The sequence below is a fragment of the Loxodonta africana genome, chromosome 2 (assembly GCF_030014295.1).
Source record: "Loxodonta africana isolate mLoxAfr1 chromosome 2, mLoxAfr1.hap2, whole genome shotgun sequence".
NCBI lineage: Eukaryota > Metazoa > Chordata > Mammalia > Proboscidea > Elephantidae > Loxodonta > Loxodonta africana.
The window spans coordinates 80,008,792-80,036,682 of NC_087343.1; the positions used below are offsets into that span (position 1 = coordinate 80,008,792).

The 27,891-nt window shown below is 41.4% G+C and overlaps 1 protein-coding gene across 1 annotated transcript in view; it reads left to right on the forward strand.

Annotated features, from left to right (window-relative positions):
- ANKDD1B (ankyrin repeat and death domain containing 1B) overlaps nt 1–26,279 on the forward strand; it is an 81,024-nt gene extending 54,745 nt beyond the window's left edge. The window contains exons 9-14 of the mRNA XM_064273289.1: nt 1,298–1,396; nt 8,356–8,454; nt 11,686–11,781; nt 20,336–20,537; nt 23,194–23,325; nt 24,941–26,279. Coding sequence (XP_064129359.1) covers nt 1,298–1,396; nt 8,356–8,454; nt 11,686–11,781; nt 20,336–20,537; nt 23,194–23,325; nt 24,941–25,002 — 690 coding nt within the window. The 3' untranslated portion in view covers nt 25,003–26,279. The remainder of the gene's footprint in view (nt 1–1,297; nt 1,397–8,355; nt 8,455–11,685; nt 11,782–20,335; nt 20,538–23,193; nt 23,326–24,940) is intronic.
- The last annotated feature ends 1,612 nt before the right edge of the window (nt 26,280–27,891 follow it).

Here is a 27,891-nt window from a genome sequence, read left to right on the forward strand (position 1 = left end):
AAGACTCTATTTCAAACAAGGTCATGTTCACAAGTACCAGGGCTTAGGACTTCAACATATCCATAACACACTATTCTCACGCACATCTGTGTTCCCTGTTTCCCCTCACTGTGCTTTCAGCTTACTACTCCCTCCTCACAGTCTCACTGGGCCTTCTATCCTTGCTCATCCACACCTGCACACCTTCGTGTCTCTTTTCCATCGCCCTCCCTCTCTCTCTCATCCACCCACACTGGGTACCCCTCACACCTGACTCTCTCACACCTTAACCACATTTTCCTCCACTTCCCTTCCCTGCTTTCTCCTTTTTTTCCCTCTTAGCCACCTTGCCTACTCCTGTAGACATGTTTTCTCTTGTGACTCCATGGATGGGCAGCTGGGTGGGAGGGAGGCAGCAGGGGGAGCCTGGAGGCTAAGTGTGAAGTGGGCACTGCAGCCTAGTGGGGCTGGGTACGAAGCTTCCTGGGATGGGAGAAGGCACCAAGAAGCTCCACATGAAGTGTGGCCTGGAAGAAAGGTGTTTCGGCCCATACATGAGGAGGAAAGGGGAGCAAACTGCTAAGGGCTTGGTGAATGTGTTGTGGCTGAACTGTGATGTAGGGGGAGGGCTGAACAGGAGAATAGGGGCCCTGAGGTGAGTGGAGACATTAGTTCCACCAGGCCCTCGAAGAAGAAAGAGCTCTAAATCAAATTCATTAAGGAAATGCTGACTGTGCATGCTATTTCCGCCTTGTGGCTATGGCCACTGCACTTCAGCTCTTTGAAGGCTCTGAGAGGTCCTGAAAGTAAGCCCTATATAATACTTCCTTAGGCTTTGTATTTGAGAAAGCCTTTTCTGACCTCCAGGAAGGCCACCCCACCCCCGACCCACATATGCCCTTATAACACTGCCTACTTCTCCTCCAAAGCACTTACCACAATTTGCAATTGTTTGTTTATTTGTGTGATTTTAAAAATGAATATTTATCTATTCCACTAGAATTGGAAGCTCCCCGAGAATGGGCCTTGTATGTTCGTTCAGCACTAAATCCCTGGCATCCTGACAAGACCTTGTCCAATACTAGGTGCTCCATAGATTGCCCCAGAACAAATGAAGGGAGAGAGCTGACTGCTGGTGAGCAGGTTTGCCAGCAGCCTTGGGGTGAAAGTGATCGCTGAGCACTTACCGAGGGCCTCCCATTGCACTGTGCCATACCAGTACTCAGGGTAATCAGGTGTCTCCTGAAATGAGTTGCTTTTTGTTTTGGGCAACTAAGCCAGCATCCCTGGGACTTGAAATTTTTATTTTCTTCTGCAGCCTAAGGAATCCCCTCTTCATTTAGCTGTTATCAACAACCAAATCACAGTTGTAAACAGCCTATTAAGTGCACAACTTGATATCGACATCTTAAATCAGGTAAGTCAGGCAAATCGGAACCCAGAGAGTCGACTTTCTCATGTTTCAACGCAGTGTCTGTTTAGTGATTGTTTTGATCAAGTTCAAGGTGACCTAAAAATTCCTGGGAGGAATAAGTGCATTATTTTTCTCCTGTAACCCCCACCCTTCCTCCCACACACATACTTTGTCTTTCTGAAACGCACAACCAGGGTTCAGCCTAGTGCATTATTAAATCGTTCACATTCAATAGACCCAGCACTTTTGATAAACAGTAGCTCTGAGGTAAACTGCCAGAGGCTCTTTAAATGAAAAGTCACTCCCCAAGTGTGACATGTTGTAATTGGCAGGGAGCCCTTTGCCTCAAGAAGGAAGCTTTGTTTCTATATTAGAGACAAGGCAAAAAACACCTCCTGATATAAAAAAAATCGCCATGAATTCACTCCGCTGAAGCCTAATCAAATGCCTCATAAAAGGAATTCATCACCGGTTGGAACTGGAAATGCCGAGATGCAATAATAAATGGGGCGGGGGGAGCCGGTAGTGGTGGCAGTGGTGTCTGAACTAAAGTCCTGCTGTCTGGGGCTTCAAGCTAAGCTTCCATGCTCCCAGAGGCCCTTTCCTGTGGCTCAGGCCCTTACCCCAAGAAGTGCCCAGAGGTGGGAAGCAGAGCTAAAAGATGGGGTTCCTGCGGCTCTGAGGACAGCTGGAACCTCTGGACCCCTCCCCAAACTTCTGGCTGCTTCTCCCCAGAAATGCCTCAGCTGTGCCCCCTCCAGGCTAGAGAGAAGGCAAGGTAAGGTGGGCCTGCCAGTCCGAACCCTGTTACTAAACTGTGTGACCCCAAGTTCCCAATCTATAACAGATCATTGAATCAGATCTCTGCAGTGAGTTAATTTTTACACTGAGTTGAGTGGAGACTTATCTCCACTTCTGTCTACCCACCCTACCCCTCTTCCAGGAGTCGTCTCTCCATCTTTTACTATCCTAAAGGTTTTGGGGAAAAACTTCTTGTTATTAAATATACTTATGTGTTCAACTACCTTAATGTACAAAAATCTTTCCTAACAGGCACAATCTTTGCTAAATATACAGACACAGCCTTCTGTTCATGTGTGGTTTCGGTTCTGTTGAAATACTGTAAAGCACTGTTTCTTATACTTGTCCAGTTACAGAACTAGAATTTATCACTTCAATTTTTTTAGACCAGAAATATACACCTAATTATAAAAATAAGAAATAACATAAAAGCTAAAAAGCTTAACATTTGTTTGTAATACACCCCCACCCCCCGAAGGATAATTCTTGTTAACTTTCCTGCCTTCTAGACATATAGTGGTGGTGTCAGAATGGGATTTTATTGGTATTTAATGTACTACATTGGTGTCTCTGCTTCATGTTGGTGTAGACCTTTGATAGGTTTGTCAGCTTAAGTATGGTGTGTCCTGGATGATAACCCCCCAGAGGGGCACACTGCCACCCAAAGATGGGTCTACAATACATACTTTTTGATAGTGATGATGCCGATACCCCAAACAGATTGGCCCTGTGCTCTGGTGGGAAGAGTACTGGGCTAGATGGGAAAGACCCAGAGTCTACTGGCTGCTACCCAGCTATGTGACCCTGGGAAAGTTGCTTTGCCTTTCTAAAGAAGGGATTGAACTAGATAATATCCAAGGTTCTTTTTTTCCCTGATATTTTAGAAATATTTTAACATCAACTTTCCTTTCAGCAGGGGTTAACATGGGTGATTTTCGTGTGTTTTCGTATGTTTCTGCTGAAATACTGTCATCTTCTTAATGGGAACGTGATTAGCACAGAAAGAAGTTAGAAGTCTTATACATACTGCTTTAAACATTATGATGTAGAAAATTTAAAATAGAGAAAAACATCTTGAACACAATAAAACAATCTCTAATTCCTTCATGTAGACATTACTGTTGTTAATATTTTTGATGTTTCCTTCTCTTTCTATATGTACTTTTAAATTAAATTGAACTCAGCTATGGTGCTGTTTCCTAAGGTCTTAATGTTATATGATAAGCATTTCTCATTTTATTAAATGCTCTTTGCAATAATTTTCTAAAGATTATTTCTTAAAATTTTTATTGTGCTTTAAGTGAAAGTTTACAAATCAAGTCAGTCTCTCATACAAAAATTTATACACAACTTTGCTGTCTGTTCCTAATTGCTCTCCCCCTAATGAGACAGCACACTCCTTCCCTCCACTCTCTTTTTCGTGTCCATTCAGCCAGCTTCTGACCCCCTTTGCCCTCCCATCTCCCCTCCAGACAGGAGATGCCAACATAGTCTCATGTGTATTCTTGATCTAAGAAGCTCACTCCTTTTTACCAGTATCATTTTCTATCCCACTGTCAAGTCCAATCCCTGTCTGAAGAGTTGGCTTTGGGAATGGTTCCTGTCTTGGGCTAACAGAACATCTGGGGACCATGAACACCGACGTCCTTCTAGTCTCAGTCAGACCATTAAGTCTGGTCTTTTTACGAGAATTTGGGATCTGCGTCCCACTGCTCTCTTGCTCCCTCAGGGGTTCTCTGTTGTGTTCCCTATCAGAGCAGTCATCACTTGTAGCCAGGCACCATCTAGCTCTTCTGGTCTCAGGCTAATATAGTCTCTGGTTTATGTAGCTCTTTCTGTCTCTTGGGCTCATATTTACCTTGTGTCTTTGGTGTTCTTCATTCTCCTTTGCTCCAGGTAGGTTGAGACCAATTGATGCATCTTAGATGGCTGCTTGCTAGTATTTAAGACCCCAGAAGCCACTCCCCAGAGCAGGGTGCAGAATGTTTTCTTAATAGATTTTATTATGCCAATTGACTTAGATGTCCCCTGAAACCATGGTCCCCAAACCCCTGCCCCTGCCATGCTGGCCTTTGAAGCATTCAGTTTATTCAGGAAACTTCTTTTCTTTAGGTTTAGTCCAGTTGTGATGACCTCTCCTGTATTGTGTGTTGTCTTTCCCTTCACCTAAAATAGTTCTTATCTACTATCAAATTAGTGAAAACCCCTCTCCCTCCCTTCCCCCTCCCGTAACCATCAAAGAATATTTTCTTCTCTGTTTAAACTATTTCTTGAGTTCTTATAATAGTGGTCTTATACAATATTTGTCCTTTTGCAACTGACTAATTTCACTTAGTATAATGCCTTCCAGATTCCTCCACGTTATGAAATATTTCATGGATTCATCATTGTTCTTTATTGATGTGTAGTATTCCATTGTGTGAATATAAGGCAATTAATTTATACATTCATCCATCGATGGGCATCTTGGTTGCTTCCATCTTTTTGCTCTTATAAACAGTGCTGCAATGAACATGGGTGTGTATATATCTGTTCCTGTAAAGGCTCTTATTTCTCTAGGATATATTCCAAGGAGCGGGATTGATGGATCATATGGTAGTTCTAGCTTTTTAAGGACGTGCCAAATCGATTTCCAAAGTGGTTGTACCATTTTACATTCCCACCAGCAGTGTAGAAGTGTTCCAGTCTCTCCACAACCTCTCCAACATTTACTATTTTGTGTTTTTTGGATTAATGCCAGCCTTGTTGGAGTGAGATGCAGTCTCATTGTAGTTTTGATCTGCATTTCTCTAATGGCCAATGATTGTGAGCATTTCCTTATATATCTGTTTGCCACCTGAATGTCTTCTTTAGTGAAGTGCCTGTTCATATCTTTTGCCCATTTTTTAATTGGTTTATTTGTCTTTTTGTAGTTGAGTTTTTGCAGTATCATGTAGATTTTAGAGATCAGATGCAACGTATAGACGTATAGACAGGTCGTGTTTTTTAACCCATTCTGCCACTCTCTTTCTCTTTATTGGTGCATTTAGTGCACTGACATTTAGTGTAATTATGGATAGGCTTGAGTTCAGTGCTGTCATTTTGATATCTTTTTTTGTGTGTTGTTGACAGTTTCTTTTTCCCACTTAATTTTTTGTGCTGAGTAGATTATCTCTATATATTGTCTTTTCTTCTTATTTGTTGATTTTGTTTCTGCTGAGCTTTGTGTTTTATTTTGATGATTAAACCAAAAGCAAACCAAACCCAGTGCCATCAAGTCCGACTCATAGCGACCATATAGGACAGGGTAGAACTGCCCCCTAGAGTTTCCAAGGAGCGCCTGGCAGATTTGAGCTGCCAACCCTTTGGTTAGCAGCCATAGCACTTAACCACTACACCATGAGTAGGATAGTTTATCTCTTTTCCCTATTTTTCTAAGTTTCAACCTAACTTTTATTTCTTTATACTGCCTTCTCTTGGTCTCCGTTTGAAAGATCTATGACTGCATTTCTTAGTTCCTCTTTCTTGTTTGAATGTTGTTTTCTTTTACATAATAATATCACTGTTTCCCTGTTGTGTTTTTTTTAATCTTGGTTTACTTTTGTGATTTCCCTATCTGGGTTGACATCTGATTGCTCTGTCCAGTGTTCTAGTGTTGGAGTGATACCTAATATTATTGATTTTCTAACCAAAGAACTCCCTTTAGTATTTCTTGTATTTTTGGTTTCGTTTTTATGAATTCTCTAAGCTTCTGTTTATCTGGAAATGTCCTAATTTCACCTTCATATTTGAGAGACAGTTTTGCTGGATATACAACTCTTGGCTGGCAATTTTTTTCCTTCAATGCTTTATATAAGTCATCACATTGCCTTCCTGCCTGCATGGTTTCTTGTGAGTAGTTCAAGCTTATTCTTACTGACTCTCCTTTGTAGGTGACTTTTCATTTATCCCTAGCTGCTCTTAAAATTCTCTCTTAATCTTTGTTTTTGGCAAGTTTGATTATAATATGTCTTGGTGACTTTCTTTTAAAATCTACCTTATGTGGAGTTCGATGAGCATCTTAGATAGATATCTTCTCATTTTTCACTATATCAGGCATGTTTTCTGCCAACAATTCTCTCTGTGTTTTCTGTTGTCCCTCCCTGTTCTGGTACTCCAATCACTCGTAGGTTATTTCTCTTGATAGAGTCCCACATGATTCTTAAAGTTTCTTCATTTTTTTAAATTCTTTTATCTGATTTTTCTTCAAATATATTGGTGCCAAGTGCTTTATCTTCAGGCTCAGAAATTCTGCCTTCCACTTGCTCAATTCGGCTTCTCTGACTTTCTACTGAGTTGCCTACTTCTGTAATTTTATTGTTAATCGTCCAAATTTCTTTTCTGTTTGTCTATGGATTTTTGTGGCTTATTAAATTTTTCATTATGTTCCTGAATAATCTTTTTAATTTCTTCAATTGCTTTATCTGTGTGTTCCTTGGCTTGTTCTGCGTATTGCCTGATTTCCTTGGTGATGTCTTGAAGGGTTCTGTATATTAATCTTTTGTATTCTGCCTTTGGTAATTCCAGGAAGGCGCTTTCATCTAGAAGATCCCTTGATTCTTTGTTTTGAGAGCTTGTTGAGTTGATCGTGGTGTGTTTCTTTATGTGACTTGATATTGTCTGTTGTCTCTGAGCCATCTATAAGTTATTGTATTAGTTTATTTTATGTTCGTTTACTGTATTCTAGCTTCTTGCTTTGTTTTGTTTTGATATGTCCAAATGGGTTGCTTGAGTGAGCTAGCTCGATTATTTTTGCCTTTGGAGCTCTGACTTCCTGTCACCAGATGGTTAGAGCTGTTATCAGGTGTACCAGTTTAGGAATCTATTCACTTCTCTTGTATGGATTCAGCTCAGGTGTCCAGGTAGCTGTTCATGAAGTATGTGGTACAGGCTCTGTCCTACAGTCTTAGAGGGGCAGGGGTGATTGGTGTAGGTACTGGTATCTGACTGCAGCAGGGGGTCACACTCTGAATAAGGCAGGGTGCTAAGAATCATCCCCCAAGTGACTCTGAGGAAAGTGCATCCATCTTCCCTAGAGCTTCTGCAGAGAGACCACGGGCACCCAGCGCTTTTGTTTGTAAGGACTGGGAGGTACCAGTTATCCTTGGACCCCTGTCATGGGTCACTGGGTGACCTGAGTGGAGCCACCAGTCCTTAGGCCCCTGATGTGGGTAGGCGAGGACCCTGTTTAATAGGCAAAGTGGGGTCAATCATCAAACACCCACCTCTCCACCACACAGCTTAAGCAGTTGCAGTCTGCCAACAAGGGCCTGTTCTCATGAAATAGGCCCACAAGGTCCATGCAGGGGGAAAAGGTATTCAAAGTCCATGGACCGTTTATGCCTGGACAGGAACCACTTCTGTCCAGAGCTCGCCAGGTTAGTGGAGCTGGCAGATCATCTTTTCCCCCAGTTGTGAATTTATTCCTTTTGCAAGGCTGGGAGAATGGCTTCAGGTGCTCAACAGGACCTATCTCAGGCCCAGGGAAATCAACAGCCTCTGAAGCCGACCTGGGGGTGGGGGCTGTGGTAAAATATACGCAAGTACTTAGCTTCTGCCGAGAGCACCGTTCTTCTCTGGTTCTGGAGGTGTGAGTACTGTGTGGTTGGCTGTTTCTCCCTGAGGAAACTGTGGCTGAACACTGCCCGCTGCAGCCGCTTCTGGGAATGGTGCCTGAGGGATCCTAGTGATTCAGGTCCGGCAACTCCTTTCTGCTTCTGAACCGTGTCTCCATCCCCTGCCACTCAGTCCATTTTCTATCTTTGCCTTTGATATCCAGGCCTCCTAAAAAAATATATATAATCGTTTCACTTGTTTCTTCAGGTCTTTGTTGTAAGAGGGATGGCTGGAAGCATCTGGCTATTCTGCCATCTTGGCTTTGCCTAAAGACCTTTTTTAATGGTTGCCTAATATTCCAGTCTATGGATGTACCATGATTTATCTAATGAGTCTCTTTGTTAAAGATTCAACTTTCAACTTTTCACTGTTATAAATACTGCGATGAATGCTCCCTGTACCCATTTAAAAATATATGATCATTTCCATTTCCCTTATGTCTACTTTCCCTTTTTCTTTTCACTATGCAAGTTTTGTTTTTCCTCCTCAATGTGCTTGGCTTACAGTTTTACAATTTCTCATGGCAGAGGCAGCAAACCCCTTTGCACGTAGCCGCTGAACTTGGAAATGTAGAAATGGTGGAGACCCTCCTGAAGGCAGGCTGTGACCTGAAGATCATTGACAAGGTGATTCTATCAGCTCCACTCTGTTCAGTTGAGAGGTTTTGTAAGCCTTGGCTGTTGGCTGTAAACCTTGGGCAACAACAGTAACGTATGTTTTGTGAAATGGATATAACCTGGAGAAAACTTTATCTTCACAGTCAGTAAAACATTGGTTTTGATTGAGATATGTCAGTAAGAATTTTTACTCTTAAATAATAAAATGTTTTTAAAATTCACATTATTTATTATATTTTCAAATAAGTTATGGAATCACTTGATCCAAAAATACAAAAATATAAATAATAAAGACTTAGTAAAATTTTCCTGACCCCATTTCTTGCTTGTCCTGTTCTCACACTACCTTTGCCATGTTGCTGTTGTTGTTAGCTGCCGTGGGGTAGGCGCCAAGTCATGGTGACCCTATGTACAACAGAATGAAATGTTGTCCAGTCCTGCGCCACCCTCATGATTGTTGGTAGGTTTAAATGCCTTCCAACCTAAGGGGCTCATCTTCCAACACTTCATTGGACAGTCTTCTGTTGTGATCCACAGGATTTTAATTGGCTAATTTTCAGAAGTAGATCTCCAGGTCTTTCTTCCTAGTCTGTCTTAGTCTGAAAGCTCTGCTGAAACCTGTCCACCATGGATGACTCTGCTGGTATTAGAAATACTAGTGGCATAGCTTCCAGCATCATAGCAACATGCAAGCCACCACAGTACAACAAACTGACAGATGGTGGTGGACCTTTGCTGTAGGTATCCATTATCATAGTGTCCTTTCAGAGTGCCTTTGTGCATATATACATGCAAATAGAAATACCACAAGTGGATGGCTTTAACAAAGAGAAATTTATTCTCTCACAGTCTAGAAGGCTGGAAGTCTGAATTCAAGGTGCCAGCTCCAGGGGAAGGCTTTCTCCATCTGTCAGCTCTGGGGGAAGGTCCTTGTCATCAATCTTCCCCAGTAGAGGAGCTTCTCAGTGCAGGGACCCCAGGTCCAAAAGAATGTGTTATTCTCCTGGCTCTTGTTTCTTGGTGGTATGAGGCTCCCTGTCTCTCTGCTTGCTTCTTTCTTTTATATTGCAAAAGAGATTTGCTCAAAACACAATCGAATTTTGTAGATTGACATAACTGCTGCTAATCCCATCTCATCAACATCATAGAGATAGGATTTACAACACATAGAAAAATCACATCAGATGACAAAATGGTGGACAATCACAGAATACTGGGAATCATGGCCTAGTAAAATGGATACACATATTTTTTGGGGACACAATTCAATCCATGATACTGCACCACAATTTTTACCAAAGATGAGTGACTGTTTCCAAGTTCACATTAAGGTCAAATGGGAAAAAAAATGGAGTCAAGGTTTGGTGTAAATTTGACTTCCTGGAAGCCTGTCTTCTCAACCTGAGGCATCACAAAGGTCTAGAGGTCTCTGTCCAGTTCACTTCCTTCCCTGTCCCACCAGCAGCAAAAATATTTGGACTTCCATTCCAGCATACACTCCTTAGGAAGATTTTCTTATGAGGTTGAAAACCCTGGCTCTCAAAATGTTGCCTTCCCAAAATAGGCTAATTATGGTGATTCAAATGGATTTACAAGCCAGAATTTAGACTGTATACAATTACAGGCTTGCTAAATGCCTGCAAAGTGCAGTTCTTCCTAATTTCATTACTCTCTTTTTTGATTAGGGGCTGATTACTTTCAGCCCTGATTTTCAGGCTCACCTGGGTCTTAGAGCCTCGAATAACAGCCAAATAATTTGTGTTGGCGGAAATTGTACTTGTTGCAAATATCCAGAACATGTAAGAGAATTAGTGGGATAATTTTCTGTATTCCTAAAGATAGAAACACAGGATTCCTAAGACTGGCACTTCTGGGCTTATTTCTGACCATTATTCATTATCTTTAGGGTCCCTGAGCAAATTCTTCATGGATCATTTGAACAGCAAACACGAACCAATATGCGTTTCCTTAGGGAAAAATGTACAGATGTATAGGTCATCCACTGCATAAAATCTACGTACTCTGCTTGCTGAGCTGTGTGCCCTGGCTTTGCGCTGTATCTGTCTTGAGAGAAGTACACCTTTTTGTAATTCGTATAAGGCACCATATGGACTTCAGGCAGCTCACATCCCAAATAATATCCAGAACAACCTTTGTTACTCATTCCATTTGGTTAAGACTCTAACCCTTCCACCTTTGTTTAGAGGCAGTATAATAGAAAAAATTCTAGAATGGAGTCCAGTGAGCTGAATTTTATACTATGAATTAGTAGTGTCACCATTATTAATATTACTATCAGTAAGACCCAAGCCTTTCCTGTCATATTATTCCACCCTCCTCAACACATGGCTTCCACCTCATGGTCTAAGGTGGTTATTCAAGCTTCAGCCTTCATGCCAGCATTCCACTTAGGAGGAAGGAGAGGAAAGAGAATGACATCCCTCCTCTCTTTAAAGATAGTTCCCAGAAGTTGCACGCACCACTTCCATTTACATACCATTGTCCAGAACTTAAGTTGCATTCCTAACTGCAAGGAAGGCTGGGAAATGTAGTCAGTATTTGGGTTGGCCAAGTGTCCAGCAAAAAATCGGATCCCTTCCTATAGAAGAAAGGGAGAAAAGGCTATTGGGAAGCACTAATAGCCTCTTCCACAGATGGTGTCATCCTTCAGAGGAGAAAACATATCATGATGTTATTTGCTTGCTGAGAACTTCACTGTGCAGTGAGGGAGGAAGACACCTGGGAGTCTTGTAGAAATGTTTGGGTTCTCATTGATAGAGCATGTGTAAAACAACATCTGTTGATGGTAGATCCCCACCCAAACAATGAATTTTTGTTGTCTAAGTCTTAGGGGTAATTGGTGGAGATGTAATCTGAGCCTGGGAACATTTGCTATGTAGTTATAGTCTTTTTTTTTTTTTTATATAGTCTTTAGAAGACTATCCAAGCAAGTGCCCCCCACCTCTTTGTTTCCCTTTTCCAGTTGACACAGTACCTAAGGCTATTGATAGCTAACATCTCTTGGACAATTACCACGTGCCAGGTGCTATCCTGAGGAGCTTAGTCACATTATCACATTCACCAGACCCAGAGAAGCTAAGAACTGGCCCAAGTCCACCAAGCAAGGAAGTAACAGAGTCAGGATTGGAACCCATGTCTTCTTGTTCCAAAGTTAGAACTTGTTCCAAAGCTAGCTAACTACTCGACAATACTGCCTGACTCTTTCTTCTTTAACTTCAGCAAGGAAAGACAGCCCTGGCAGTGGCCTCCAGGAGCAACCACAGCCTTGTTGTGGACATGATCATCAAAGCAGAGAGATATTATACCTGGAGAGAGGTAAGGAAGGATGATTCTAGCACAGCAAGGGGCTCTTCTGACAACCCATCTTCTGATGGGGCAGTGTGGGGTCTGTGTGATTCTTTTTTTTTTTTTTTTTTTTGCTGTAATTGGTAGAGTCCTATTCAGTGCAATTATAACTGTCCTGTCCAGTGCTGCCCTCATTCATGAAATGAACAACTTCTTCTCCTTCCTCCCCTTCCTAACAACATCAGTGTTGTTGTTAACCTGCCCTGAGTCTGCCCCTGACTCATGGCAACTCATGCACAATGGGATCACACCATTGTGATCCATTGGATTTTTTTGAAGTGGATCTCCAGGCTTTTCTTCCTAGACCATCTTAGTCTGGAAGCTCTGCTGAAATTTGTTCAGGATCATAGCAGTCCGGTGGTGGCTGCATTGCCTGACAGTTGAACCCGGGCCTCCCTCATGAAAGATGAGAATTCCAATACTGAACCAGCACCGCCCCCTACCGACATCAGAGGGTGGTTGTGTTCCATTGGGCCAAGCAACCACATCCATGTCAGCTCTAGTGGGCCTAGCGTGCATGCCATTGGTGGTTGACTCACTGGCTGTGTCCTCTGTCCTGGAATCTCTGGCCCTGGTTCATTCTGGAAGCTTCTAGACCAGCATTCTAAAGTGGTAACAAAGCTCATATTTATGGCTCTGCAGTTTTCAACACACCCATTTGCTGGCTCTCTAGCACTGAAGTATTCTGTGACAGTTACTAAAACCTTATTTAATCTAGAGAACACACACAAAAAAACTAGTCTCCAAGTCATTCTTTCTATCTTCTTTCATTTATTTTTACTTCCTCTGATATCTGCCACTCATTTAGTGGCTCGACAGACTGACTTCCTCCCTAAGATTCAAGTCTCTGCCATCAGGCAGGAATTTCATTACCAGACACAGCCTTCAATTTCTGGGAATGTGTTGTTTCTATCCTGGGCTGAATGGCCACCCCTGATTCCATTGTGGGAGCAGTGGGGGGGGGGCAGTGGTTAAAGGCGGGGCTGGATTAAGGCATGTGAGGGCCCTAAACACTATAATCTGTGGTGCCCCCTCCTGTGCTTACTCACGCATTCGAACGGGATATGTGATATATGTGTGTGTGTGTCTTAGCTATCCATGATGAAACTTCTTTTTAATTTTGACTATAAGAGATTGAATGAAAAAGTAGCATATGCCATTTTATTGGAATGAGATGAACTGGATTATGAAATTTTTATTGGACGCAGCATACTAAAATCTACTATATACCATAATTTCTACAAAAATCATATTTCACATATTCTACAACAAAGACAATGAGTCAGTAAATTCAGTTGTTTCAACAATCATTGTAAAATTCATGGTGAAAAATTGACTTCCACCAATTTTGCTTTAAACAGTTCATACTTCAATTTTGATGCTTGATTTGTAATAAATGCTGTAAGCATAAATGAACAAATGAAAAGATGCCATAAAAGAAAAGTTAATAATCAGAAAACAAATATTACAACAAGTTACTAAATTTTATTTTTAGATAGATCTTTCATCTCTAACATGTTGTAATTAAAAACCCTTCTATTCTGTGAAGGGAAAGAGAACACACAGTACAGGAGAGGTCAGCACAACTGGACTAAACCAAAAGCAAAGAAGTTTCCTGAATAAACTGAACACTTCAAAGGCCATCGTAGCAGGGGCAGGGGTTTGGGGACCATAGTTTCAGGGGACATCTAAGTCATTTGGCATAATAAAATCTATTAAGAAAACATGCTGTGTCCCACTTTGGAGAGTGGCATCTTAAACATAAGCAAGCAGCCATCTAAGATGCATCAATTGATCTCAACCTACCTGGAGCAAATGAGAATGAAGAACACCAAAGACACAAGGTAATTATGAGCCCAAGAGGCAGAAAAGGCCACATAAAGCGGAAACTACATTAGCCTGAGACCAGAAGAGCTAGATGGTGCCTGGCTACAACCGAAGACTGCCCTGACAGGGAACACAACAGAGAATCCCTGAGGGAGCAGGAGAGCAGTGGGATGCAGACCCCAAATTCTCACAAAAAGACCAGACTTAATGGTCTGACTGAGACTAGAAGGACCCTGGAGGTCATGATCCTCAGACCTTCTGTTAGCCCAAGACAGGAACCATTCCGAAAGCCAACTCTTCAGACAGGGATTGGACTGGACAATGGAACAGAATATTATACTGGTGAAGAATGAGCTTCTTGGGTCAAGTAGACACATGAGACTATGTGGGCAGCTCCTGTCTGTAGAAGAGATGACAGAGCAGAGGAGGTCAGAAGCTGGCTGAATGGACATGCAAATAGAGAGTGGAGGGAAGGAGTGTGCTATCTCATTAGAGGGAGAGCAACCATTTTCAGTGAAATAAGTATAGCTTGATATTTCAGTTTGTTGGAAGATTCCACTCCTGATCTTTCTCATACAGATCAGCTAAGTATTGTTTTAAGATATGTACCTCCAACAGATTGAAAACCTGTAAAGTGATTTATCACATTTACTAGGTTAAAAAGTCATAACAGTGAAGAAATTGCAAATCAAGTACTTCACTATTTATGTGCAGTTTGAAAAACTGACTGTTCTAAGTCCAGAATCCAGTCCTATGAACTTTATCACTTATTTATTAATTTTTCACATATTGTTTTAGACATATACGATGGGTTGCCCTTTCTTTAAAAAAAGTTACCATATTTTGAGATGTGACCTACTAAAAATGGATCAAACTGAGCAAAAAGTTCAAGTAAACCTCCAAAATTCCCATTTTGTGGGGACCTAGACATTTTTTCCTTGAAAAGATAGTACATGTTCATTGATTCTTATAATGACAGCAACAATGCATTGTAAAATGGCTTTCCAGTACTGATGTTCTTCATTAATCTGAGTTACAAGTTCATGAGCTAAGCCAAAACCATGTCTTTGGTTTAAACATGACAACATACAATCTCTGTGAATTGAACTGTTTTCATGTTTATCAATTACATTCAAGTTGCATCAATCACTAAATCCATCCCTAGCAAATTGAGAATTCAATAATTTAGAACTGAACCGTTTGCAAACAAAACAATATACAGGGTTGACTGATACAGTAGCTACTCCCTCTTATAATTTTCACCCTAGAAATATATTCTGGCTACAGAACCTTGTTTGTTTACTATCCAGAAATTTTTGACACAGATTTTCAAATGGTCCACTGTGATGTTGACAATCACTTGGCCCTCTTTTGATCCAAAATTTACATCATAACAAGACAAATTATTCCACAAAGCAAGATCTGTATTTCTGTTATTTATGGGGTCTGCAGATGCAATAATTTCACATTATAAAATAGTTTCACTTTTTACATCATTATTAATTTTTTACTTCAGCAAGGAATGGATACAGAATTTGGAATAAATTCTGTTATATTTGTATTGCTATTAGTAATTTCAGCACTAGTGGTGCTAGTACAATGATTTGCACCCATTATACTTGAGTGTTCATAAGAAGTCTCTTGTGATGCATTACTTTTTCAAAAGAAGTTAATTTTGGAATTGTCTCTGTTGTTATGTGCCATCCAGTTGGTTCCAACTCATAGTGACCCAGTGTACAACAGATTGAAACACTGCCCAGTCCTGTGCCATCCTCACAATTGTTACTGTGTTTGAGCTCATTGTTGTAGCCACAGTGTCAATCTATCTCATTGAGGGTCTTCCTCTTTTTCACTGACCCTCTACTTTACCAAGTATGATGTCCTTTTCCAGGGACTGGTCCCTCCTGATAAAGTATCCAAAGTACATCATCACTTCTAAGGAGCATTCTGGCTGTACTTCTTCCAAGACAGACTTGTTTGTTCATCTAGTAGTCCACGATATATTCAATATTCTTTGCCAACACCATAATTCGAATGCATCAACTCTTTTTCTGTCTTCCTGATTCGTTGTCCAGCTTTCACATGCATATGAGGCAATTGAAAATACCATGGTTTGAGTCAGGTGCACCTTAGTTCTCAAAATAGCATCTTTGCTTTTTAAAAGTTTAAAGAAGTCTTTTGCAGCAGATTTGCCCAATGCAATATAGTCATTTGATTTCTTGACTGCTGCTTCCATGGGTGTTGAGTGTTTATCCAAGTAAAATGAAATCCTTGACAACTTCAATATTTTCTGTTTATCATGAAGTTATTTATAGGTCCAGTTGTGAGGATTTTCATTTTCTTTATGTTAAGGTGTAATCCATACTGAAGGCTGTAGTCTTTATTTTGTGTGTGTGTGCATTAGGTAAAAGTTTACAGAGCAAATTAATTTTCCATTTGATAATTTGTACATAAAGTGTTCTGTGGCAGTGGTTTCATTCCCCACAATGTGCCCACACTCTCCCCATTTCTGTCCTAGGTTCACCGTTTCCTTTTGTCCTGAATTACTACTCCTTCCTTCATCAGTAAGTGCTTCAAGTCCTCATTGCTTTCAGCAAGCAAGGTTGTGTCATCTGCATAGCACAGGTTGTTAATGAGTCTTCCTCCAGTCCTGATACCACATTCTTCTTCATATAGTTCAGCTTCACAGATTATTTGCTCAGCATACAGATTTAAACAAATCTGATGAAAGGATACAGCCCTGATGCACGCCTTTCCTGATTTTAAACCGTGCAGTATCACCTTGTTTTATTTGAATGCCTGCCTTTTTGTTTATGTACAGGTTCCTCATGAGCACAATTAAGTGTTCTTAAATTCCCATTCTTGGAAGTGTTATCCATAATCTGTTATAATTCACACAAATATCTTTGCATAGTCAATAAAACACAGGTAGACATCTTTCTGGTAATCTCAGCTTCCAGCCAAGATCTATGTGACTTCAGCAAAGATATCCCTCGTTCCATGCCCTCTTCTGAATCTGGCTTGAACTTCTGTCAGTTCCCTGTCCATGTACCACTGCAACCATTTTTGAATTATCTTCAGCAAAATTTTACTTGCATTTGATATTAATGATATTGCTCGATAATTCCACATTCTGTTGGATCACTGTTCTTTGGAATGGGCACAAACATGGATTTCTTCCAGTCAGTTGGCCAGATAGCTCTTTTCCAAATTTCTTGGCACAGATGATGAGTGAATGCTTCCAGTGTTGCATCCATTTCTTGAAACATCTCAATTGGTATTCAGTTCCCAAGCCTTGTTCTTCTCCAATGCCTTCAGTGCAGCTTGGACTTCTTCCTTCAATACCATGGGTTATTGATTATATGCTATATCCTGAAATGGTTTAATGTTGACCAGTTCTTGGTACAGTGATTCTGTGTATTCCTTCCATTTTCTTTTGATGCTTCCTGCATTGTTCAATATTTTGCCCATCCTCTGTTGCTGTCAAGTTGATTCTGACTTATAGAGACCTTATAGGACAGAGTAGAACTGCCCCATAGGGTTTCCAAGGAGTGGCTGGTGGATTTGAACTTCCGACCTTTTGCTTAGCAGCCAAATGCTTAACACTGCGTCATCAGGGGGTCATTTTTCCCATAGAATCCCTCAGTATTGCACCTCAAGTCTTGAATTTTTTCTTTAGTTCTTTCAACTTGAGAAATGCCAAGCATGTTCTTCCTTTTTGGTTGTCTAACTCCAGGTCTTTGGACATTTTATTTTAATACTTTGTCTTCTCAAGATGCCCTTTGAAATCTTCTGTTCAGCTCTTTTACTTTGTCATTTCTTCCATAAAGATTATAGCCTTGGAAGCCCTATGGAGCAGTTCTACTCTGACCTGTATGGCAATGAGTTTATGGTTCCAATGTGTTAGTGCCAGAATTTGAGCCCTAATTGCTCAGGTATCTACCCCTGAGGAGTCTTCAGCCTAGACTGCTGTCCAGATTACCAATCCTGGGAAACTTCTCTTTAAATCCTTAAAGCAGAAAGCTTTTTTTTTTTTTTTTGCCTTTCTCTCTCACAATCCTATTTAATTGCCTCAATTGTCATATAAAAAATATGGATCATTTTAAAGGCCATCCAACCACTTTGCAATTTTTCTTATTTTCCCGTAAAATAAAACAACAAAAAAACTAACATTTTAAAAAACTTTTAGGTGAAAGTTTACAGTGCAAATTAGTTTCTCATTCAAAAATGTATCCACAAATTGTTTTGTGACATTGGTTGCAACCCCCACATTGTGTCAGCACTATCTGTAACATATTTTTCAACAGTTTGCATTCTCTATTTAATTTCTCCTGTTCTTCCTCCTCCTTCCTTTTCCCCTTCCTCTCATCTTCATTCTTCCTTTCTTCAATCATCACTGTATTTTATTGAAGACAACTTTACTAAGTTCCTCCTTTTCTCTTGTTCTTTAAATTGTTGTGTTCATGTTTTCTTAGAAATATTCATTGGTTGTATTTTTAATGCCTGCAAGATTGTTTAGATTCTTTTGGCTAGATAAGAATAAGTTACTTCCCCCTTAACAAATCTTTAATATATAAAAATTAGATGAACCTTAAAAATCATATATAATGCATAAATATAGCTGAATGAACCCCCCAGAAATGATAAGAGTTGTTAACCCTGGTGGCAAGTGGGGGCCCAGGGTTTGGGGTGAGAGAAGCACTTATTTTTTAATGTAAATCCTTTTGAATTTTTTTACCAAATGCAGTTATTATTTTAAATCCTCTTCGTTCATTATATCCTTACCTAATATAAAATGGATTTAATAAAAAGATTAAAGAGATGATTGAAATTTCCTCTCTTTATATCCATTTAACCATCTAACCCAACCAGCCAATTATCCATCATTAAATTCAGAGGTTTAGAGGCAAAAGGGAGCTTTTTAAAATCTGGTTTATGCTATTTTAATATCCACCACTTCTGGCTTATGTTTCTCCTGCAAATAGCTCAGTGCTTTGGCAGACAAGCTATTTAATGCTTTCACTGACTGCTTTCCAAATCCCCTGAACTTTCTAATGGAAGCCAGAAGGACAGCCCAGCACAATCCCGGAGTGCACAAAGCATCTAAGTTTCTCAAAGCAATAAAAATATGATAGTGTGAAGATGAATGCAGGAGCATTTTGCAATCTCACGTTTCTTGTGGTGTTTAGTGTTTTGGATTCATCATTGTTTCAGGGGATGGAACGGGGAGAAACGGAAAAAGGGAAGTGGCTATAGCTCCCCAGTTGTTTGGGTTTCTCCACTATCCACCTTCTACCTTCTTGGGGCTGTGTGTCCTGCATGTCCTCAACTGATATGAAACACTCTGATAGAGGATTATTTTGAGCCCTAATGGCATATGCAGGGTCCTTGGGTGGCACAAACGGTTTGTGCTCAACTACTAACCCATCTGTAGTGCTGCTGAAGAAAGGCCTGGCGATCTGCTCCTGTAGATTTGTTGTTGTTAGATACCATTGAGTTGGTTCTGACACATAGTGACCTAATGTATAACAGAATGAAATGTTGCTGGATCCTGCGCCACCCTCACAATCATTGCTATGTATGAACCCATTGTTGCAGCCACTGTGTCAGTCCTTCTCATGAGGGTCAGTTCTACTCTGTAACACTTGGGATCAGCATGAGTTGGAATTGACTCTACAGCCATAGGTTTTTTGTTGATTTTAAAATGGCATATACATGACAGAAGCAGCTGTAGGAAGCCACAGCACCTGCCTTCACTTTGAGATTTTCTCCAGGTTTTCTGTTTGTTGCTTTTTAGCTTGAACCTGCAGCACTCTGGTGGATTGTGCAGACAGGGCAAAAGGAACATTTTGAAAAGCCAGAAAACAAGACGCCAATCCAGGCACAGAGCTCTGGGGCCAAGTCTGGATGTACTGGCTTAAACCAAAATGATATCCACTTCTCTCCTCCCCGTTCCATTGGCCCACCCAGGGTTAGGCTCCTAGTTTGCTCTTCTCAGGCTCACCAGAGAGCAGGATATATCAAGAGACCCCCTGTGGTATCTTATTAAGAGTACACACTATCTGGGCCCCACTGAAACTTCAATGTAAGAAAACCAAACACCCCCCCAAAAAGAAAGGGGGAAATGGGTTGCAAGTAAGGCCATTAAAGATGCTTTAACTGTTGTGACATTTCCGTGGCTCAGACATCCGTCTGTTCTCTTCCTGGGCGGGCAAGTATCAGTGAGCAGGCGGAAACAGAAGCATGAGACATTGCAGAATCCCTCACATTTCCTTGTGTCACACGGACAGCACGCAAGCTTTTTACTTCAGATGTTTGTCTGCATCTTGGATGACACAAAATGATCCAAGGATAGATGAAATTAGAAATATAGTCTGGGTTACCACCCCACCAGCTATAGCTGAAAAAATGTATGTCCTCGTTCTGTGCTGTCGAGTTAATTCTGACTCATAGTGACCCTAAATGATAGAGTAGAGCTGCCTTATAGGGTCTTCTAAGCTGTAACTTTTTGGGAACAGATCGCCAGGTCTTTCCTCTTGCAGAGTGGCTGGTGGGTTTGAACCACCGACCTTTCGGTTAGCAGCCGAGTGTTTAACCATTGTACCACCCTTGCTCCTTGAAAAAAGACATATACTCTAAAATGAGATCATAAATAGAACATGTCTGAAATCATCCGATACAATTATTTTCAATTTAGGATCATCATGAGACCATCGAGGACTCGTCAACCAGCTCTACCCTGTCATTCAAACAAGATCACAATCTGGAGACCAGACATATTCGCACTTGCCTCTGGAACCTGGCTTACCGTCAGCTAAAGGCCAATGAGTGGCAGAGGCTGGCCCGTTTGTGGAACTTCACAGATGACCAGATCCGAGCCATTGAGGAGCAGTGGTCAGGTGAGCACAGTCTAGCCGATGTGGGCGGGGCACATCTCGTGTTAGGTACAGCAGCCTTTCCTGGTGTCAGGATCTTCCACCTAGGTGCCCAGTGCTCACGATACTCAACTGACTCCAAGGGCCCCAGGAATAGGGACAGTTAGCTGAGGTCCACAAAGGTGCTTGGGAACTTTGCAGAGGGTTAACGCTCATGGGACTCTGTAGTAAACTGAAATTTGCAAAGGATGATCCCTTTTATTAAGCCACATTGAAAAGGTGGCATTTAGTCTAGAAAGGAATTAATATTCTCAACTGAATGGGCACTAAGGAAGCAAAGGGTCAAAATTTGGCTGTTACTCAGAAGCAAACCTATCTCAAAAAATGTTCCTTGAGATTGTCCTGGGCAAATGAGTTTACTCTCACTGTTTAGGGCTCCACTCCAGGCAAAAATCCCTTCTACCAGGTTGGACGCAGAAGAAGCTTAGAGCAACTGGCCACTATGCTCTTGGTGCTTGGCAGAGCCTGAGCCTCCCGTGAGAGACGCGTGGCATACAGACTCAGCAAAGGGCTCTCAGTTAAATGATTCCAAGTGATGGGATCAATTCACTCAGACTCCAGCTGTCAGAATTAGTGAGCTCAGCTCACTTGGATTCCTTGAGCTTGATTTTTTTGTTGCTTGACTAAAACCAAAAAACGAAACCCAACGTCATGGACTCGATTCAGACTCCTAGTCAGACCCTATAGGATAGTGGAGAACAGCCCTATAGGGTTTCCAAGGCTGTAAATCTTTATGGAAGCAGACTGCCACATCTTTCTCCTGCGGAGCAGGTGGTGGGTTTGAACTCCCAACCTTTTGGTTAGCAGCTGAGTGCTTTTACCACTGTGACACCAGGGCTCTTTCATTTCTTGATCAGGACCTAGGAAATCTAAAAAGAGTTTGCTTTGCATTAATCAACTAATTTGCTCAAAAAAAAAAAAATGTATAGAGACCAAATTTTATTAGTGGTTACCCTGGGTGGGTGGGAAGAAAGGCAGAGTCATTGCTTAGAGTACAGAAGGTGATGCAGGTGATGGAAAAATTTGGAAATGGATAGTAGCGATGATTGAACAATATGATGAACATCACTGAATTGTACATGTGAAGAATGTTGAAATGGCAAATGTTCTGTACATATTTACAATAAAAAATAATAAAACAATAACAATAACCAAGGAGCAAACGCTTTTCACAGCCCACCTTTCGATTCAGAGACACACACGAGTGTGTCCCCTGCGCAGCGGGTGATTCACTTTAACAATGGCTGGGACTTGTAGATGGCAGAGCCACAGCCCCATGAGCACATGCTGCTTCTACCACGTATAAGGGCATCATGGGGCTTCTTGTTGCTAATGCTAAGGAGACATGTTTGTGTGAAAAAAACAGAAGATAATGCACTGAAAACATTGACTATTGGCTAGTTACGGAAAAAAAATTTTGTTGCTGCTAATTAGGCACATAGCATTCTGTGAAGTTGTCAGGAAAACTGAGTTTCTTTCTAGAAATCTCTCTTGACCTGAAGAAGCGACTTGAAACTATAGTATACCTTCAAAGTATTTTCAGTCCAACATTTATCAAGTGCCCAGTGTGTGTAAGCTCTGCCGGGTGAGGGATACATCAGTTCTCTAAGCTATGCCGCATGTTTGAAGGGGTTTACAATGTAGTTGGGATGGTGACAATAATATTCACCATCCAAGTATACTGTAAACCAAGGTAAGCCCCTGGCACTAGGAAGTCTGCAGGTTTTGAGCCAAGGAGTGACATGTTGATAATGGTATTTAAGAAAAACAAGTTTGGCACAGCAGGGTCAGGAGAGGCAGGCACTGGGAAGAGAGCATTCGCCTAGAATGCCCTTTGCGTGGGCAGTTCTATCTCCCTGGAAATGTTCCCACCCCCCACCCGGCCCCCCCAGCTCAGGCTCTCCTTTTTGAGGTATCTCTTCACTCCTGAATACACTTTGATAAAGTCCTGTGCCTGTTCTGTGTTTGTAACTGTGAACTCCTGCTGGGAGTGACAACACCTCACTCAACAGTCATCTAGTGGGTATTGACCAAATGAGTAACCCTGACACAAGGGATGCGGACATCAGTCTAATTTCCTTGAAATGGATGGCAGCCTGGTGTGTGATTCCTACTCAGAATGTGGTTTACAGACCAGCAATAGCAGCAGCCAACAGCGGCAGCAGCATGACTTGAAAGCTTGTGAAACAAGCAGATTCTCAGGCCCCACCCCAGCCAGACCGGCTAAACCAGAATCTGCATTTCAACAAAATCTTCAGGGGAAATACGCACTTTAAAATTTGCAAAGTGCTGGTCTATAGCAGTACTATATGAACACTGAGGAAAAACTCCAAATCTCACTCAGATGTCCATGAGCACAAGGCAGGGGCTGCACCTGTAAATCTCTGGGTCTGTGACAAGCACAGGAGGCGCATGGTGAGTGCTGAAGTAAATCCCAACACGTCAACATAAAGAAGCCCCAGTGAGGGGAGTTGGAAGGGTTTTCATCCACTGGGCATTTTATCTAAGAGCTATCCAAAAAGAATGTGCAACCATAGTCATACAGAAAATTTAGTTAGAGTTGAGACCATAAATAAAGAGACATCAGCTGTTTTACCTCTGACCTTTTGTGCTTGGCTAGGAAATGAAAGCTTCCGTGAACACGGCCACAGGGCTCTGCTCATCTGGCTGCATGGGATCCTGATGATGCAGGGCAATCCAGTCAAGCACTTGTATGAGGAGCTGGGACGTGCAGGTTTCCCAGAACTAGCTGGTAAGTTACAGTTTTCAACAGTTAGTGATCAACTCTTTCCTTAAAATGGCAGGGGCTGGTCAACAGAAATAATACCAACTTTTTTCTGGGCAACAGCCGTACCAGCTTAGTGTTAGCTGTGTAACCTGATGGGAATGGGTCCCCGCCCAGTGCAACCCGATGAGTCAATTGAGAGACACCAGCCCTTTGAGAAAGAGAAAGTGGACCTTACTGTAACCTGGTCAAGCAAGGAGCTTGGAGACTAAGTTTCAAATCAAGCTTCCCGAAGTTGGGGATTTTAGGGCAGTTACAGGGTTTGGGACAGGGAACTTATGCATAATTCATGAAGTTTCTGGGAATAGGTGGGCAATTTCAGGAACTAATTAACATGTATGGGGTCCAGTGGGGGTGCAATATGATGGCTGGGGGGTATGACACATGATGTTTACCTAAGGCCAGCTTTGAGGTTTATCGCTCGTCTGAATAGAAGCGCGGGAGGGGTGTTTGACTAGCAATGAAGTGGCCTTGAGCAGAGCAGTAGGACGACCTTGTGTTGTTACCCAGACAACACAGAAATGTCTTCTCAGGAACTCAAAGAGCCTGCCTGGGATGGGAGGAGGAGGGGAGAACACCCTCAGTGACATTTCAGAAGGGGGAAGGTTCAACCCTGTAGGTTACAGCTGTGGCTCATATGGAATCTGAAGCCAGGGAAGGGATTTATAAGATGCCAGCAGGTTCTTTGGTGAGTGACCTCATCGCTATTGGTCACATTATACATAGCCTGGCAGTTCTCAGAGTCGTCACCTACAGGGCATTTGGAGAAGTGTAGGAGTATTTTTATGTGTATGGCTGCAGTCAGGAATGCTGAACCATCTCATAAGGTTATAGGATACTTCCCCACAAGGAAGAACTGTCTTGCCCAAAATACCATTATGCACCTGCTGGGAGAGTTGGTATGCTTGAAAATATATTATCTGTACTTTGCAAGAAAGGGGCAGATTGGCTATTACTTTGCCAACTGAGGCTACTACTGAAACTTACTCTGCTAATAGACCTTATTGTCAGGAAAGATGCTTTGAGACATCAATAAATTAGCTGATGTTATAACTCTCATTTAATAATAACCATTCATGCAAAATATAGGGGCATCTGCCATCATTTTTACTGATGCGGTTTTACCTGAAGCTGATAACCTAAATGACCACTGATCCAATATTCTGTTTCACGCAGTGGTAGGTACAAGGAACAGTGCGTGGATGATACCTACCTTCCATGACATTTTCCACATAACACTGGGGTTGTCCCCTCAGCTTTAAATGTATTCTTTTCTATAAAAGAGTAACCATGAGAGCTCTCAGGAAGACTAAGAGGCAGTCGGTCCACTAAAGTGGTCAAGGGTATTGCTCGAGAGCAAGACTGTGTGTTTCACATCTGAACTCCAACACTGACCAGCTGTGCGATCTTGGGCAAGTCATAGAACCTCACTCGCCCAGTATTCTCATTTAGTAACTAGGCAAGAAAATTCAAGCGTCTACTTCGAAGGGCTGTTTTGGGATTAAATGAGTAACAGTGCCTGGTACATAGTGTTTAATAACTGTTAGCTATTAGCAATAAGTGTTATCCTATTTTTTTCCAGAAAAGATCCGTCAATTCAAAAGCGAAACTGACTCAAGCTCCAAGAAATGCACGGTTTCATAAATGCCTAAAGAGAAACTGTGTTCCAGTGATTTTCCATCTGTATTCAGTTCTTTAAAATCATAAAGCTCTCTAGCAGTAGTACTGATTTTCCTCTTGACTATGACAGGATCTTCTCGCAGATGAAAAAAAGGGGTAATACTATTATACATTCCAACCACTGAAATGAAAACTGAATATTCTTTTTGGTTTTGCTTATTAAATCGAGTTGGACATGACTTTCCCATTTCTGTTATTTGATGCAACATACCTAAGAGCATAATCTAGGAGGGTTTTAAAACCCTGGGATGGAGGCAGCAGCATCGTGGTGTGTGGAAAAACTAAGAATTTTAGAACACACAGACATGATTTTGAATACCGGTTTTGCTACTTACTAGCTGTCAGCCTTTGGGCATATTAATATTATTTAAGCTCGCAGATCTTTGGTTTCCTTCTCTACAGAATGGGGGGAAATATCTACCTATTCCACAGGGCTGGAATAAGGATGAAGTGAGAACGCCTGTGAAATGCCTAATCTCATGCCCACGGTGTTGAAATCATTAACTGTTAGCTATTTCTCTTCAGTAAGAAAATCTGGGTTTGGGAATTTATAGTCACTGTTGGCTTTAAGGAAACCCTGGTGGTGTAGTGGTTAAGAACTCGGCTGCTAACCAAAGGGTCAGCAGTTTGAATCCACCAGGCGCTCCTTGGAAACTCTATGGGGCAGTTCTACTCTGTCCTATAGGGTCACTATGGGTTGGAATTGACTTGATGGCAAGGGGTATGTATGGGTTGGCTTTAAATAATATATACATGTAATATATTATTCAGAAAATACTGAAGTATATATACCAATATGTTGTTTATGCCTTGGTGTAATTACAGGTGATTTTACTTTTCTTTGTATTTTTTTAACTTTCCAATTTTTTTCACAATGAACATACATTACTTTTGTAATCTCAGGAAGTTATTAAATAAATGTGAAATCAAAAACCAGTTTGTACCAACTTATGTACAACTAATAATTATAATTTAAGCCTCTCCATTCTCAAATTTTGACTCTAAATCTATAAGGACTGTTAATAAAATCATGAGCAATTTCAGTCCAGTTACTATCATGAGTTTATAGTTTTATATTTTTGTCTCAGGCTTATTGTAAATGACCCACTTAATGTTTTGAATGTTTAAAATAGGCAATATGTTCACAATTCACAATTTTTTTCAAAAGGCATTCAGTGAAAGTCTTGTCCCCATCTGTTCCTCAGTATGCTCAGTTCCCACTGACCTAGCTACCCTCCCAACAAAACCAGGTCACCTTATTATGCAAAAATAAGCAAATGCAAATAAATGCTCTTACTTATATTGTTAGTTGCCATTGAGTTGATTCTGACTCATGGAGACTTCATGTGTGCAGAGTACAATTGCTCTATAGGGTTTTCAAGGCTTGACCTTTTAGAAGCAGATGGCCAGGTCTGTCTTGCAAGGATCTTCTGGGTGAGTTCAAACTGCCAACCTTTCAGCTAGTCGTCTAGGGCTTAACTGTTTGTGCCACCCAGGGACTTCACACTCTTACTGTAAAAAATGTTTTATTTATTGAATTTGAGTTACCTTAGGCCAACACTCATTACTTGGTGCTTTAGACAATATACTTGTAAGGTTTAGATAAAGCTTAAAAATATATGTCTTAATTACAATATTCATCATACTCACTTTAGTTTGTTCCTATGATTATGGCTTGGGTCCTGAAAATCATTCCTTGTTGTAGTCTGTTGTTGCTAGTTGCTGTAAGTCAATTCCAACTCATGGTGACCCCATGTCTTCAGAGTAGAACTGCTGTATAGTTTTCTAGGCTGTGACCTTTTGGAAGTAGATCGCCAAGCCTGTCTGCTCAGATTCCTCAGGGCGGGTTTGAACTGCCAACCTTTTGGCTAGTAGTTGAGCACTTAACTATATGCGCTACCCAGGGCCTCCTTGTTGTAGTCCACCCATTGCTCTCCAGTCGATTCTGACTCATGGTGACCCTATAGGGCAGAGTAAAGCTGCTCATAGGGTTTCTAAGGCTGTAAATCTTTATGGAAGTGGACTACCACATCCTTCTCTTGCAGAGTGGCTGGTGGGTTGGAACTGAAACCTTTCCGTCGGCAGGCAAGTGCTTAACCATTGCACCACCAGGGATCCTTGTTGTAGTCTAGTTTCCCCCCAAAAGCAGCCTGAGTCCAAAGTTTATGTGCAATTACCTAATTTGGGAGTGCAAATCCAGGGCCGGGTGCAGGGGAGGAGGAAGAAGTGGTTTACCACAGGGGGGTGTTGACTCTGGGATGTACATGAGTGGGCTCCAAGTGGAGCCTGGCACTCTCATGGCTCAGGGTCCATAGGGAAGCCCTGGGAGGGGCATGCCCACAGTACAGGCACAAGATGGGGTTCTGTTGGTTTGTGCTCACTTAAAGCTTGCTGAAGCCCATGTGGGTCACAGAGCTGTTTGCCACAGTGGTAACTGGGCCAGAACAAGTGCTACCTAAGAAGGATCTGGTACTCTTTAAAAAGATCACCAAAATAAAAATAAACCAAATCAGTTCTGCCTCATGGTGACCCCTGTGTGTGTCAGAACTGTGCTCCACAGGGGTTTCAATGGCTGATTTTTTTGAAGATCACCAGGACTTTCTTCCAAGGTCATTCTGGGTATATTCGAACCACCAACTTTCAGTTAGTAGTCGAGTACCTAACCATTTATGCACCCAGGGACTCCTAAGACATGGCCAGATAACTCTATAATTCAGAAAATAAACTTAGTATGCCCCTTTAGAAAATGCAGTTATATTTACCTACATCACACTTATTCTCTGATGTCCTGTTAAGAATGTGAGGCAAGAAAAAATATTTTCTATAATAAAGTTAAGGCACATAAGTCAAGAT